This window comes from Orussus abietinus, unplaced genomic scaffold, assembly GCF_000612105.2.
Source record: "Orussus abietinus isolate OABI.00-Male unplaced genomic scaffold, Oabi_2.0 scaffold2, whole genome shotgun sequence".
Taxonomy (NCBI): Eukaryota; Metazoa; Arthropoda; class Insecta; order Hymenoptera; family Orussidae; genus Orussus; species Orussus abietinus.
The window spans coordinates 1,516,897-1,532,603 of NW_019396012.1; the positions used below are offsets into that span (position 1 = coordinate 1,516,897).

General features: G+C 54.9%; 1 protein-coding gene across 8 annotated transcripts in view; it reads left to right on the plus strand.

Annotated features, from left to right (window-relative positions):
- The window catches only part of LOC105700528 (protein NDRG3), a 28,012-nt gene continuing 12,305 nt past the window's right edge, over positions 1–15,707 (plus strand). Inside the window, exons 1-3 of one of the 8 annotated variants that reach the window (XM_023434571.1) lie at positions 11,134–11,461; positions 13,566–13,944; positions 14,683–14,736. In XM_023434571.1, the coding sequence (XP_023290339.1) occupies positions 13,730–13,944; positions 14,683–14,736 (269 nt within the window). In that variant the 5' untranslated portion in view covers positions 11,134–11,461; positions 13,566–13,729. Of the gene's footprint in view, positions 72–11,133; positions 11,462–13,562; positions 13,945–14,682; positions 14,737–15,707 lie in introns of those variants that run through there. The other 7 variants (XM_012426428.2, XM_023434569.1, XR_002762404.1 and 4 more) reach the window with 7 other exon arrangements.

Consider the following 15,707-nt stretch of genomic DNA (forward strand, 5'->3'; position numbering starts at 1 on the left):
GGATCCTTCCGGCGCAGGATGTCTTCGGGGAGAAGAGACGCGTCTGGTCCCTCCCAGCGTGGAGCTTGGGGGTAAGTGTAATAACAGGGTGTATCATTATTTACAGGGAGAGCATCGCCTGGAAGCTCGTTTCCAGATCGGGCTCGCCGCGAGCTTAAGTCAGACTCGGCGCGAAGCTCGCGGCGCGCCTTTCGGTGGGGCCGACTTCCCCGGACTCCGCACCCCCCGTGAAATTTAATGCTCCGATAAAGCCGAATGCTCTCCCTCGCAAATCCTTATGTTTACGCCGGCGAATTCGCCTCAAACCGGCGCGTGTCGGCCGCACGAGCGAGTCGATCGCCCGATGGAACCGTGAGACCACTCGCACTTGCGGGAAGCTGAAGGGAACGACGGGGTCGAGAAATCCCAAGTAAAGCTCCAGGCGCCCGTAGTTCGGGAAAAGTGAGCCAGGACAATTTGTAGCACCGCTTGGAGATTGGAAAACATCCCGGGTGCAAGGTTCCTCAAAACCACCCCTGAAAGCTTCTTCTCTGGGTCTCGGGCTCTAATTGCTCGCGGAGGGCATTTATGAGGAGTCCTGCAGGGTTCTGGAATCGCAGAAGTTCGGTCACCGACAGTTCGGGCGCCCTGCACCTACCCCTGGCAGGAGCGCCCGGGAAAAAATTCCGAAAGGGAGGAAAACAAAGTTACGCATCGCCGAGTGGAACATGCCGAGTTTTACGAGCTCACGGGAAGTTTTATTTATGTATTGGTTCATCACGGGAACGGCCGGCCCGACGTGGAACCACCTGAGCCTTCCTCCTCGTATCCGAACTTAAGAATTTACGAGCGAGTCCCGGCCAGTTCTGGCGAAACGCGTGCAAATGGACCGGGACGTCCACCCTGGCGTTCCGAGGCCGATTCCCCGGAAGGGGTGGTAACCGGGCCGCGGCGTTATCGCTTAAAATCCCGCGAATGAACCATCCCTCCGACAGATAAAACGCCAAAATGGGGGAAAAGGAACCATCCCTCCGAAAGATAAAACGCCAAAATGGGGGAAAAGGACCCCCATCCCTGGACTGTCCGTCCCCTTCCGAATCAACCCTTACATAGTCGAGGATCAAGATACCCATTTCATGAATTTTTCCCTGTAACGAGGGTTTATTATCATTCCGCAACCCCAGGACATCTTCTATGGGGGTCTAAGAGCACCGCGGTCGTTCCGCGCGCGACTCGTCGCGAACCCGTCCGGAAAGGCTGCGTCTCGCTCGCGGCCGGATAATGGATTAAAGTACCGGGGATCGTTAAAGTTGCATTAGCAGCTCGCGCCGGATGCGCCCGAAGTTTCTGCAACGCTTAACGCCGGCAACCCCTTCCGGGGACCGCGAGAGATTCGGGGGGTAGGGCACCCCCCGTAATCTTCGGCGAAAGACTCGTGGGAGATCCGCGCGCGAAAACGCCGATGGGAGCTTTGCGAGCTCGCGCCGGTGAGTGCGAACTTTATCGGCGCGGGGTCGCGGATTCCGCGCGGAAGGCACCGGAATTACCCGGCAAGGATACGAAGAAATAAAAAAAAAAGGAGTGAACTTTTGGGCGAGACCGTAAAAAAACAAGAAAAGAAATTGATAGACTAAAAAAAAAAAATAAATGCATTGCCGCAACAGGATCCTCATTAAATCAAACACGTCCAAAGAAGTATCAGGAAGAGTGAAGAAAATTCCTATAAATCAATGATATAATTTTTTTCCTCGATAAAATAATTATTTCTTCCAATTATTTTTGATTCGGCAGCAATATACATATTTGTTTCGGTCGATTAATATTTTTTTTCTCAATGCACTGAAGTCCGACCGATCGGGAATCGGCCCGATTAAATGGAGCCTGCAAATCCTTGGCTAATTTCTATCCAAGGTGCGCGGCGCCGGCGGGCAAACCGCGGCAGTTTCACTTTTCCGCGAGAAGCTCCGCTCCGGGATTAGTGGATTACCCTGAATTACGAGGCCTCGTGCCGGTTGGCCCCGTGCTCGGCATCTCGGGTCCAGGGTTAACCCGACAGAGCTCGTAAAGTGCGGCGATCGCACGAGCGCCATAAAGAGTGTGGCGGCCGCGCGCGGGCGGAAGGAGGCGGCCGAAACGCGCGGCGCGAGCTCTGCGGCCCTTGGAGCACTCCACCCCCGCAGGGGCCTCTAAAGGGACAGTATTTACGGGAGCTTTCCAATCGATGCGAATTCGTTTTACCGAGCCACGCCTCGGCCGTAAACCAGGGGGTGAATCGGCAACCCCCGGACACGCTTTCCCCCCTAAATACGTTCCGGGGCCCCGAGTGCCCCGGAATCATTGCGACAATTAAATGGGGGTGAAAAATTAAGAAGGGGTGCAAGCTATCCCGGGATACCTCGGATGCTTGACCCAGGGGCTCGTAAACCAGGAGGGCGCCCCCGGTTCCTTAGGTGGAAATCCGAAGGGTGCTTTTAAGACGGCCGCGAGAGGGAAGTCGCCCCCTCAGCCGGGATTGGAGTGGTCCTGGAATCGCGGAATCCTGAGGGTGAGTCCCGCGCGAGAAGGATCTCCGTGGCTGGTAATGCCTTAATAATTGGGAGTAAGAGGGTGTCGCTCCCTTGCAGGCGATGTTACTTGCAGTAATTAGCAGTCTCGGGGTCGCCGTTAGATGGCGACGATCCAACTTCAGCCGGTCTAATTAATAGCGAGAGGAGAGGGGGGAAGGAAGGAAGGATACGTCCTGGATCAAGACGGGAACTCGGATCAAGTTATAACGACGTCCGACATTCACCTGGACGATAATCTCCCCCCGAGGGTGGATGCCCCATCCCAGGCTCTCTTTGATCGGAGAGGGTTTTGATAACCGAGGGGTCACTTTTTCTTCTTTCTTTTTTCTCTTTTTTTTTTCTCTCTCATACTCTATCGAAGAACCAAAAGGCACGAGGCGACTGAAGGGTGGCAGGGCGAGGGGGAAATTAGCGGACTCGTCAAGGGAGCATTCGCCCTCGTAAATCGCGGGGGCCTTAAAGTAGCCAGGGGTAGCTTAGGTAGCCAGGGGTAGCTTAGGTGGAGGCGCCACCCTCGCGTACCTAAGCGACTCCGCGAGCTCGCCTCCCGGGGGAGCTCATGAATTTCAGACACACCCTTGCCGCGAACGAGCTCCTGCCACCCCCTGGCCCCCTACCGAGCTCGCTCACGTCCCAAAACCGCCCCAGAAAATGTGTGTACGTGTCGGCGGGTCGAGGGATGCCGTAACGCACGAACGAGCCCCTCCACCCTCCCAGGGACGGGGATGCTAAATGCACGGTGCATTATTAAGTCCTCGGCCCCTCGGAACTTGATGCGCCTCGGACTTGCACGCACACCCCGCGATTATTTACTCGCCCCCCTGACGGCTTACCCGAGTAGTCTTGACATTCCGCGGCGGCTAAATGCCGCCCGCGGTGCCGAGCACCCTTCTTGAATTATCAATCGCCCTGGTGGTGCCACCCCCGGGGGGGCGACCTCGAAGCACCGCCACCCCCGATGAGGACTTCTAATCTCATTTCTTATCCTGATTCTTATGCCAGGAACCCACGGATCGTGGACCATGCTTTCGTCCCACGCTTTTCATCTGAACGTCCTGAAACGCTAGGTCCAAATCCATATATACTTGAAGAATCGGTAATTCCTTTACCTTTATTCTTCTAATGTAGGATCTTGTAGAAGATTTTCCATTTTATACAAAATCGAGGAAACGTGCAGTTTCATCGTCGTTGAATTTCATTAAAGAGCATTTTGCTGAACGGTGACGACTGAAAAATCGAACACGTTTGATCTCACCCTCGTTTCGAGGCATCGTGATCTCGAATGCAAATTTCAGGACTGTAGAGATGAAAGGTGTACGAAAGCACGGTTCACGTTCCATGAGAACCCGGCATTATCCTTCAAGTGCTCCATTGGAGGACGTCGCGATCCAGGGTGCGTTCTCGACATCCGGCTCGCCAGGGGCGCTCTTGAGGGTCTCCTTCGGGGTGTCGGGGTCGCGCCCTCTCAGGAGCGCGACGCCAGCGAACGATCGCCGAGTCGAGGGTGTCGCTCGACGTGGAGAAGCGGCCAGAGGGGGTAGTATAAATTTTTAACGAATCGCATCCTCTCGAGAGGGGTCCAAGGGTGCGAGGTCGTCTGACTGGGCGCCGCTGCCGAGGCCCAGGGCGACCGGCAAAGACAATGGAATAAATTCTGAACCCTGGGGCATATGTCATCGCGTGCTTTCCGCCCCCGACGCATCCCGGCCCGGGGCCGGGACCCCGACGTCCCGACGACGTCCCAACCGTCGCGACGGGGACGCAGCGAGCATTTCAATTGGCCCCTCTCGTTTACGAGGCGCGAGAGCCCATCTCGGGAATTTGCACTTCTCCGAGTGAAATTGCCCCCGGCCCCTGGCTCGCCCTGAGGAGAACGACACCGATCCACCCCCGAAAAACGGACCCCCGGATGAGCGAGACCCTCGTTGAATTAATTCCTACACCAACCCACCACCCTTCTTAAAATACTTGAAGGACGCACTGCAGGGTGGAATTCGAGGAGGGTCGACAAGGGAAGAAGAGGCGCGGATTGTCGCGAGTTCGGAGGGGGTGGTGGACCGCGTTAATGAAAAAATTTCAACGCGCGACCGTCTCGGCGAAGTTCCACCAACTTCGAGGGTGAAGAGGTTCCGGACCCTCCGGGGGAAGGAACGACTCTGGTGGAGGTTTTTTTCTCCTCGGTTTATTCCACGCCACGCTCGCCGCGGCCGGGCTTGACGTTTATTCGCGACCAACGCACCATGACGGGATCGTAACCAGAATGGGCATTCTTTCGGTGCCATTTATCGCCGCGGTATCCCTGGAAAACCTGTTCAGTCTCCATCAATAGAGTTAGGAGTGGCGCCGGTTACCTGGGATCGGTTGTCGAGGCTGTCAGTCTGACAGCGACCAGGCTGGAAAGCGGCGGCCTGAAGAGGAATCGAAAAGAAATCAGCTGATCGGCTTGACAACTGCGCGCGCAGCCCCCCACGTGGCGGACCGTCTTGACATCCCTCGAGATGAAGTCGACGGACTTCCAGCCGAGAACTTGGAGTCCGCGGGAAGAATCCACACCCGGTGGCGTTTCCGCTTCCGTGACGTCGGGTTCTCCCGTGATAGACCTGTCAACCGTCGTGACACTTCGCGAGATGACTGTCATCAAGAGGGAGGAGGTCGAGGGTCGACCCGATATGCTCGCCGTCGATCATTCGAGGTAGGACCTGCAACTGCATTGAAATTTCTCTTACGAAATTTCTCATTTATCGTAATTACGAACCAAGTCGCGAGTTATGCAAGACCTGCATTACCGCTACCGGAGGTGTCTGCATTTGCATTTACTCCGGGTGACATTTATGAATACTCGTTAAGCAGACCGCGGGGGGGGAATTACCTTTTCTCGTAATGTCGATACAAGAGTTTATCGGAGTCTCGTCCGTTGTTCCGCCGAGTGGAGACGTCTCCATCTTTTTACTATGCGCCTCCAACTATTATTCCCCCCTTCCGAAACTCCATTAAAAGTTACGCGAGTCGTAGTGCCACCGGAAGTGTGTTTCCTCCGTAGGAGATACGAAGCTGGACCGTTTAGACGGCTTCCTCTCTAGAGCAGGATGCTGCGAGCTGTCCTTTCGCGTCGATGATCAACCTGTCATTGGAATAAAAATCGCCTCGAATTAGGAAATGCACCTTCGTCATTTAATCAGGGCGAACCGAGATGCATATATCATTGGCCCTCCGTCAGACTCCGAAATAGGAAGAGCCAGTTCCGAGATTAGTAACAACCTGCGAGATGTCCTTTAATAGGAAATACGGGGTCAATTATTCCCGGGTTGCGATATTAGCCCACCCAGAAATAGGAACGGAATGACGGAATGGAGTCAGGATCGATCGAATGAAAGGATCGATATTATAAGGATCCTCTAGGAAAATTCAGAGCCTCCCAGAACCTCGGAAACGCAAAATGTCCATTTTCGAAATTTCTTTATTTTTCTCTAACAGATTCGGTTTTTGTAAAAAAAAATCCCACAAACAAAATTCAACATGGCACGAACGTCTACGTCGCATCGCTGCAAATTCCAATAGGTCTGTTAATTTTGTTTGTGCCTCAAACTGGATATTCCAGGTTCACACAGCCGCTCTCTCTTCGTGGTCCCGTGGATTTGGTCCGCGGTAAATGTTTAACGACGATCCGGCAGGATCTGATCGATGCGACCGATCCTCCTTCGGCGATGAGGCAGACTCCATTCCTGGACCGAATGCACCCCGAAGGTGTATCGGCTTTTCTCCGATGCGCGTGAGAATTCGTTTCGCGAACACAAACAGCCCCTCGCCCCTTTCGGCTGGAACTGCTCGATCGGAGCCGAATAATTCGTTCCCTAAGGAATTATTTACAACCCCCGGGATTATTCTGCCGAGATCCTTAATTATCATCCCCGAGGGCCGCCATACCCTATCGCCGATTATACGAAAAGCTCCCTATTTTCGGGAACAATGCAGGATTAATTGCTCCGCTTTAAATTTCTAGCCGAAAGGGGATGGAGATTGGTACAGAGGGGGGGTCGATTAGACGGAAGAGGGAACTGGAAGTTATTTAATTTCGCTTTATCAGCCGGTTTATCCGTCCCCCCGGGGACGGTGGAATTTTTCTCCGGGAAGTTACGAGGCCTTAAATCGGAAGTAAGGTCGCCGAGTTTTAAGTATAGGCTTCGCGGAGCACCCTTCGATGCCCCCCACCCCCCGGGCACCGTTGTAAAATTTATTGGCGTTTTGATGAAAGCATCCGCCGAGTTACTCGCCTCTGGCCATAAATTTCCGAAGGGAACGCTCTATCCCGGGGATGCATCTCGCTGGGGAGGCGATGCGCCCTAGAGAAAGCCTCTCTTCCGATGGACCGGAAGGGTGCCTTCCTCCCCCCGATAGGAGGGCTGCAATTATTCCCCGCGTTATCCCGACTAACTTGACCACCCCCTCGAGCCACCTTCCGTCTTAACAGGCCCCGGAATCGAAACGATCCCCCGACATTATTTTTCTTCCTTTCAGAAATAACAAATTTGTTTGGAGAAACAAGTGAGCCTCATTTGCAGGGGGTAACTTCCGGGGGTGTGGACTCCCTCCTGAGCCGAGCTCAGGAGCTTTCCGCGCACGCCAAGGGGCGAAACCTAAGGCTCATATCAAATTCGCCGCATTTCCATAATTGTGCGTACAAATTCCGAAGTTTGCCGGAAGGATTTGGGCGGCCGCGGTCGCCACCCTCCGCGCGGCCCGCCATCTTGGCGCGCCCTCGCCCTCCTCCTCTCGGGGGCTCGAGTCTCGTTCGAACCGTACGATGAATTATTTATGCGAGCGCGAATGATTTAAACGCCGCCGCGGATCGTCCGAGCCTGTCCGAAGGATTGAGTTACCGGGCGGCTCCTCGGCTCGTTCGATACTACTCCTGCAACTGGGAATATCCCTGGAATGCAAAGAATTCCCGCAACTCTCGGTAGCCATGGACTAACAACTTCCACACAACGTTACAGAACGTTACGTAACGTTATACAACGTTACGCAACATTACGCAGCATAACACAATATCCCACAGCGTTAAAGAACGATGTCTACTCTCGACGGCCACGTGACTCGGTCGAAACGTCAAAACGCGGCCACGTGGTCCATCCAGCGATCAGCTGATCGAGGACGCCATCAATCCCTGGACTCCCTGAAGGTCGGCGAGGGCCGGAAAGCATTCAGAAGTCCGTTTAATCGACGTTCGATTCATATTTCCTCCTCACAGAAGCACCGCCAAGGGAGTTTACAGGGCACAGGGGGTGCCTGTGGGAGTAATTCGAGGGGGAAAATTTATCGGAAGACCGTAGTACCTCATTGCCGAGGAGAGTCCCGTCCGCTCGGACGTCGTTGGGTCCGGCTCGGACCAGTAGGACCTCGTGAGATCCCCTCGAGGAAAATTCGGCTGATTTCCCGGGTAGCGAGTCGAAGGAGCCCCGCCCGGGGTTCCGGGAATTTAATATTAATACACAATTTGTTCCACTGTCTCGTACCCGGCGTATACGTGTCCTCGCGGATCTAATATTTATCCCGACGCCCGCGCGAGAATACGAATGACGATTACGTGAGCCTCTCTTCCCCGCGGAAGGGGCCGCGACCCCGCGAGAATTCCGCCTCGTGATCCTCTTTTGCATCCCTTTTTTTCCTTTTCCCTAACGTCTTCCTTATTCTTTCTTATCCCGTTTTATCGTCGCCGGGGACTCGCGAATCCGATATCGAAGGGGTGGCAAGGTAACGCAAGGAAAGGTACGCGCCTCACGTCGGCCCTTTTTTCCGCGCTTTGAGAAATTTCCAAAGGATTCTTCGGGCCGCGTCCTACCTTCTTTTCCTTTCTTTTTTTTTTTTTTCCGCACGGCGGCTAATTAAGTCCGAAGGTCGGCGTCTTGGCGAGTCGCGCCCTCCCGGTGGCCGGGGAGGACGCCGAGTTTTCTCGGCCGCAAACAGCCGGGCGGAGTCTTTGAACTTTCCGGCATTACCATTTTGAGTGGTTTCACGGTGCTCTTTACCGGTGCGGACGCGGTTGCGGCCGCGGCCGGACGCGGCGGGCCGCATCCGCGCGTCCGCGCTAAGCGAAGCCCCCGGGACCGACTTCGCTCCACCCCGAAGGGCTGGTCCTAGGAGACGGTGAATTAAAATTTGTCCCGCGTCTCCAGGGCCGCATTTCCATGTGCGAGTTCGCGAGCTCGGTTTCCCCTCCTTCGAGGGAATTCCGGGGGCGACGAAATACCCCCTGCGGACCCCGGAAGAGGCACCTGGAGGAGGCGCCACCTCGCGTCCCTTTAAATCTCGTTAGACCTGTACTTTTTCTTCCGTTCTCTTTCTTTTTTTCTGCATCGCATCCCCATTTTTCCTCGCGGATAAGGCCGTACGAAGGCTCGCGAGAACCTGTGGCCGTTTTCCCCTGGAAACGGCAGGGGCCATCTGTCATGCGCGAGACAGACTAAATGCCACCCCCTGACAACTCTTTCTTAAGGGCGGCCGGGGGCGGCCGTTTCTCTCAAAGGGATATGCCCGAGTTACGAGACTGTAAAACACCTACGACCGTTTCCCGCAGTCGCGCGCGGGGGATAACCCGAGGGAGGTTTTCCGAGGGCGAGAAACGGAGCTTTAGGGGGGTAAGGTAGGGGCACGCACGCCCGGAACAATATTTTCCCGGACGCGGCGGCGGAAGTACACGTAAATACACATTTTTATGATGAATATTCCCGGGAATACATCGCGTCTCAAAGAGCGGAGTGGATACTCGAGAGCCGGCCCCCGGAAGGGCCGAAGAAAGCTCCTGGCTTGCTTTTTTTCTTTCCTCGCCCGGGGCGGGAAATAAAGAAGCTTTCCCTCGCTTTCCCTCGAGCTTCCCCTCGCGAGATCGATCAACGCGTCCTTTTCAAACCCCCCGAAATTACCCGGTACTTGTGCTCGAATTAGAATACCCGGTCAGCCTAATTATGGCGCGCAACATCCATTTTCAGATTCTTATTGATTATTAATTAATAAGGGAAACATTTCAGCGGGTTGCTTCTTCCCGTGAAAGGCGAAGTCTTCGGAAAACAATGAGTTGTTTGCTCGAAAACTGAATTTTCCCGGGGCGGACGGAGAGTAGTTAAGAATTCCCCGAAACGAATTCCGGGCGGAACTTCCCGGGGCGCATCGAGGGCGGAAAATTAACGGAAGAAAAAACCGCGGCAAGTTAATCAGGATGAATTTACATTGCGGCCTCGGCTGGGGAGAGGTGTTTACCCGGCCGCGGCGGAATCGCTGTTCGCCCTCCTCCGCCAGGGCGGAAATGAAATTCCGCAAGCATATTTCGGACGCCTTTGGCGATGGCCCGAAAATTCCCGCGATGAAGAAGAACCGGAGGTCCTGGTGATTTAGGAAGGACTCCGCGGGATTAAAGGAGCCGCGGGTCGAGGGCGGTGCGTGCGACCGGGCCGGGAAATGTGGAAAACGCGGAAAATGGGAATTTCGAGGAATCCCCACGGAGTTCCGTGCCAAGACGCGGTTCGGGAAAGGGAAACGTCGGATCCCATTCGCGGATTATCCGCAAGCTTCTTTCGTTTCCTCCCGCGGGGGGGAAACGCGCCGGCTGCCGTCTCCTTGAATAATGGCGCGGGACGCGTCTCTCGGCCTCTATTAACCCCCTTTTAACAGGGCGTAAATAAAACTAGCTTCGCCCGCGTCATCCTAGGGGATTATTCCGGGAGAGTTGAACAATGCTTTCCCAGGGGAAAATCGAGAAACACAGCCTTGGCGGTGATAACTGCGAATCGGCCATCCACGTGGTAGAGTTTCGCGCCAAGTGCACCATTCACGAGTACATCTCTAGCCTATTATCAAAACAATGAGTATAAATGCGTGTTTGGCGTTGATCCAAATGTCATAAAAAAACGTTTGAAGCGGGAAGAAATGATTTCGTAACCGATACCGGAAGTTTTTCAATTTTTCGCCATTTCCCCCGGATCCCCCGAGTGCGTTATCACGAGCACGGAGTGTATCCCACCGCTGGTCTAGTTTCCCGACAACGGTAACCCTCCTCGAGCGACATCCGACTACAGAGTCCTCTTCGTACCGATAGAGCTCACCATCGACCCAGCGTGTCCACCCTCTCCACCAGAGGCCAGCAGCTGGTATTCGTTCCTTCCGGGAACTCTGCTTTACCCAACCTGAGAACGATTCGCATCTACGTAGATGTAGTCGATACCGTTCCAGCCGAAACTGGTTCTTTCCGGTATCCACGCATCAATTGTCTCTTATCATACCCGCCTATCCTTCCTCCATAACTCGGCAGTTGGTACCCACGCTGCGAAGCGAGTCCGTCTTGCCTGCAAGTCTCCCCCGCGATCGTCCAATTCATCCGGACCATCCAACTGGTCCAGCTCCACCCTCTCCTAAAATCAGTCCATCTCCCTTCACCACCCAAACTCTTCCCCCTATCCTCAAGCATCCAACTCCCTTACCCATGGTCTCTGCCGTACCGACCGAGCCATCCATCTGGACCGTCTCCTTCAGGCCCTTCCCAGCAGAGGTCGTCAGCTGGTCCCTCGACAGCCGGTCGGCGCGCTTTTATCCATCCAGCTGGCCTGAGGGCGGCGGGAAGAGCCTCGAAATCGGGCCAGCTGCCTCCAGATGTCCTCGCAGGCGGTCCGGCCGTAACTGGTTCTTTCCGGCGCGGTCTGCGCAGGACCGTGCGCACTCGGCTCCCATTGACCAGCGAGGCCTCCCGACCAATAGTAACCTAAGGCGCCTGCGACTCGGTCGTCGCAGCGACAGCACACTCCAAGGGTGTCCGACACGGTGTTAACCTAGAGGCGCTACCGCGAGCGAACGCCCCAGCACCCAGCTACCAGCTATCAGCTGTGATACTCCCCTTCGGCGGCTCGGCCCTCGCCAACTGGACCAAGGTAAGTCCAACTCTAAAAGCGTCGCGATCGATCCCGACTAGCGAGTAGCGCGACGCGAGGCGACGCCGTCGAGGCGCGCGACGAGACGGTCGAGCGAGTCGAGCTTTTTCCACGCTTTTCTTCCCATTCCCCCCCAAAAAGCCGCTTCAATTGTTATCCAAAAAAATGGGCGAAAAAACCCATAGGCGCCACCTGGGCGTCCGTTCGCGCGGACAGGTGCGCGCTATCATCGTGGAAGATCGGAGCGATGCACTTCTCCCGAATGTCGTGAAAAAGTCGATACCCGGGTACTCCGACCTTTTAAGGGTTTTCCCTGGATCGTTTAAATACATATTTCATGTAAATATGTATAGAATTTCGATACGCGGTGAATTTCCAGGGGAGACGAAGGGCTTTCGGTAAATAGGTGGGTGAGCGCGGGTGGTCCTTCTTTTTTAATTATCTTTTTTTTTTTTTTTGAGGGTGAGGTTTATCATTTCCGTCGTTGCTTTACATTGCAGCGTACTTCCGGTTGGACTACGGGTCCGAGTAATGCCATTTCTCGCCGACGGGCTCTGGTTAACCCCGATTCCGTTTACGCGGAAAATCAATAACCCCCGTCGCGAGGGCAAATACTCGGATGTGTTCCCCGGGCCGGGGTAAAGAACGGGGCTGATTTCTCGAATTCGAGAGCGCCGCTCGATGGGCCGGTTTCCTTCTTCTTATATTTCTTATCAATCAAAGGGAGGCCGCGCGGGAGAAATCGCCGCCGCGGGGGAAACGCGAGGCCTTGGGCTCCGGGTTCCCTCTTGGTGGACGAGCAGCTGGTTGGCAACAGCTGATCGCGATCGCCGCGCCAATCCACTAAATTCCCCTATTAATTAAGATCCTCAATGGATTCGAACTTGAATCGATTGGTCGCGTCCATCTCGGGGTCGGAAGACAGATAAATCGGAATTGATAACCGCAATCGCGATCGCTCGATCGGTGACCATCGGAGACCCTGGTAACGAGGACTGGAGGTCGAAACGAAACGTCGGCGCAATTGGAATCCAGCTGACGGTCGGAGAACCAACTATGTCAATCCGATCGACTCGGCGAACTTTGGCGAACATTCGGGGAACCTCGGGCTCGGGTCACCGATGACGTCACGGCGGCGAGAAGCCCGGAAAGGGGAAAACAGCTGGGAAAATTGGGGCGCGCGCCCCCGCCCAGCCTTACGTAGGAATCGGCGGGTTTTCCGCGTATCTATCGACCACCACCCACGAGCTATCGATCTCGCGTACACCCTACATATGCCACCAGGAGGCCCTATGCCCTCTGACCGCGTGAACTCCGCCGACGACGCGTCTAATCAGGATCCACCTGTGATAACGCATCGCTCCCGTCTACCAACCTCCCTCTAAATGCAAATTGCACGGTTCGTAGGATCGAAAAAGACGATAATCCTCGCTCTGAGAAACAGTCTCGGGCCTCAAGGAGCGGCGACAAAAGGATAGCGTCTCGCGCTAATTGCGCACCTCGGCGGCGTCGCTAGCACCGCGCACACCTACACGTATTACTTATGTAATTGGCATGTAGCCGCGCATGCATTCTGGATGTACCATTAAGACGCATTATTTAAGAAGGCCCCGACAGAGAGGCGTGCATGTCGCGGCGCTCTCTGACGTAGGTACATGTACGTGTATGCACCCCCCGCGGCGCCGTGAGGTGTCGGCGATTGGGAAAGAAATGGAGACGAATAAAGGAGAGCTATGTACGAGTACATAGTATATGATCCTGTGTGTATAGAGAGGAGGTCCGGAAGTCGGGCTACCTCGCTCGTCGATGAAGGGTCATCCTCGTGAGAGACTCGTAACAGGTTGCACTTCTCGAGGCGTTCGGTGCATCCAGACCTTGGCTCGCGGCCACTGGTCCCCTTGCGGAGGAAACGCAGCGGACGGCGCCGATCTCGGCGCCGGGGAGTATTTCTCGCGAGGAGGGACGAGCCCGTCGCTCCGACCGAGACCCTGAAGGGGTGCAACCTCCGGATTTTCGTCTCCTTCTCTCTCCCTACGTCGCGACGCCTCGCGTCGTCGCGGCCCGATTGACATTGGCCCCTCATTTGACGTTCGCTCGGGAGAAGCGAGCATCGGCGTACGAGCTTTCGGCACTGGCACGCGATTTGCGCACCGAGGGCGTCCTTACGCGAGACCACCCCCCAGAGGACGAGGAGGTCCAGGTCGAGGAAGAAGACTCGGGACCAGGCGCAGGGGCCTCCAGGGTGCAGGAATAGGGCGCGGCCCCGCCATGCCGTCAGGTATCGGGGCTTCGTACAGGTCGCTCGGCGACCTGGGCGAAGACGTCTACAAAAGCACGACCATCGTCGACCAGACCCAGACCACGGGGCAGAGCGTCCTGGAGAGCGTGAAGAAGGCCTTCAGCTTCGCCGCCCCGAAGGTGGAGCTCCGGAAGAAGGACCCTCTGATCGATGACCGAAGAGAGAGCGTCTCGATCGTCTCAAGGTAGGACAGCCTCCGGCGTCGTCCCCTCTGCTCTTTCTGCCTCCTCCTGGCTCTGGTCCCTTCCGAGGTGTCCTGAAAAATGGCAAATCTTACTATGGTGGTGGGGAATGGAAAAAAAAGTAAATGGAGAGAGAGAGAATTGTGAGTTACGGCACATCGCGGACACCGCGCTGCACTTTCCGGGGGTGGAAATGCATTACGCGAGGTGGAGGGCGACCCCGGGCCGCCTCGGCGATGGCGTCGCCCGGTCTCGGTCGTTGCTCGAGACCGACTCTCGGCCGATCGATCTTTCCTGAGACTCCGCAAAATATTCGAAGTTAGGTTAAGTACGGACGTTAGGACCACCCTGGGGCGCGACTATCGATCGGCCTAGGTTAAACGGGCCACGAGGTAAGCCGCATGCGACAGGAACAAGGGTGCACGCCCTCTGCACGCTTCTGTACACTTCTGGACGCTTATGCACGCTTACGCACGCTTTGCATGATTTTCGCACACAGACCGGTCGTTTTCCGAGTTTCCGCACGTCCTTCGAGCTTAGCTTCTTCACGAGAAGGAGTCTCGAAGTGGGTGCAAGGATTTGTTCAGTGGTTCTGCGCGGCCACGAAGGGTGGCTAAAAAAGCTTCGAGGCTTCCTTAGAGCAATCGGTGGAGGTTCAAATGGGTTCCTGGCGACCGTGGCCTAGTTGCCGAACCGGAAGGACCGGTGGTGCGTCATTATTTCCCGGCATTTTGTTTTAGGGACAGAAACAAGATGCCGACCGCTGCCACCGCCGAGGAGTCAGCTCTGTTGGGGTGAGTTTTCCGCTCGGAAACGGATCGGAAAGGGAGTGATAAAAAATATGAAGAACCTCGATTAACCACCCACCATGGACATGTAAATACGCTCCTAGTACCTTTCCATCGAGTCGCTAGATAACACCCTTTTAGATGGCCAACCCCCTAGGCTCGAGGGTACCGATCGCTCGCCCCCGTACTCGCTACTTATAGAAATCCATTCTGAAAAATTTCCACCGTCTGATTTCTTGAACGACATAATACAAGGGCCTCGGTCCCGAAAAAATTCCACGCGAACGGAGAAGGGCCTTAAGGCCCGAGGCCGGGCCCAAATCACGTAGGCTCGCTTTCTCCTTACTCCACGTCGGACCTTGGAAAGGCGATCGGGGTTCAGGATCTGTTTCCTTTGTTCCTCGATAATCCAAGGCCCACTAATTGCAAGATTCTTATCCGAGGAGGATATTCACTCGTAAATCGGTAAACAGGATTTCCTTCATTAAGAACCAATTACCTTTGATTTCATATGATAACAATGAGATTCGGAAAGAAGTGACAGACGGTCATAAAACCGTGCCCATGTTTCGGTGATTTCCAAAGATTTCCAGCTGATTTTTCCATGATATCGAGCACTAAAATCCAGGACTTTCCCTCGATCTTATCCACGGGTCGAATTGATACGATCGATCGCCTAATTAGCTTGGATCCTCTTCGAGGGATGGCGGCCCTAAAGAGGTCGACCAGCCCGCAATTGGTGACACCGTGAGCTCGATAGCATTTCCGGGGTTTAATCTCGTGTAACGAGTACTACGTGGGCGCGATAACGCGTCATCCGCGTTGTCAAGATAGAAGAGAAAGACTTTTGATCTTCGCTCGGGCCATGACTAAGCGGAGCCAAGAAGGGAACTCCCTTCCCCCGTATATATACACACGCATCTACATACATTTGAATTTGTAACTAACAAGGGGAATGGCAAACTCGCTATTGAATT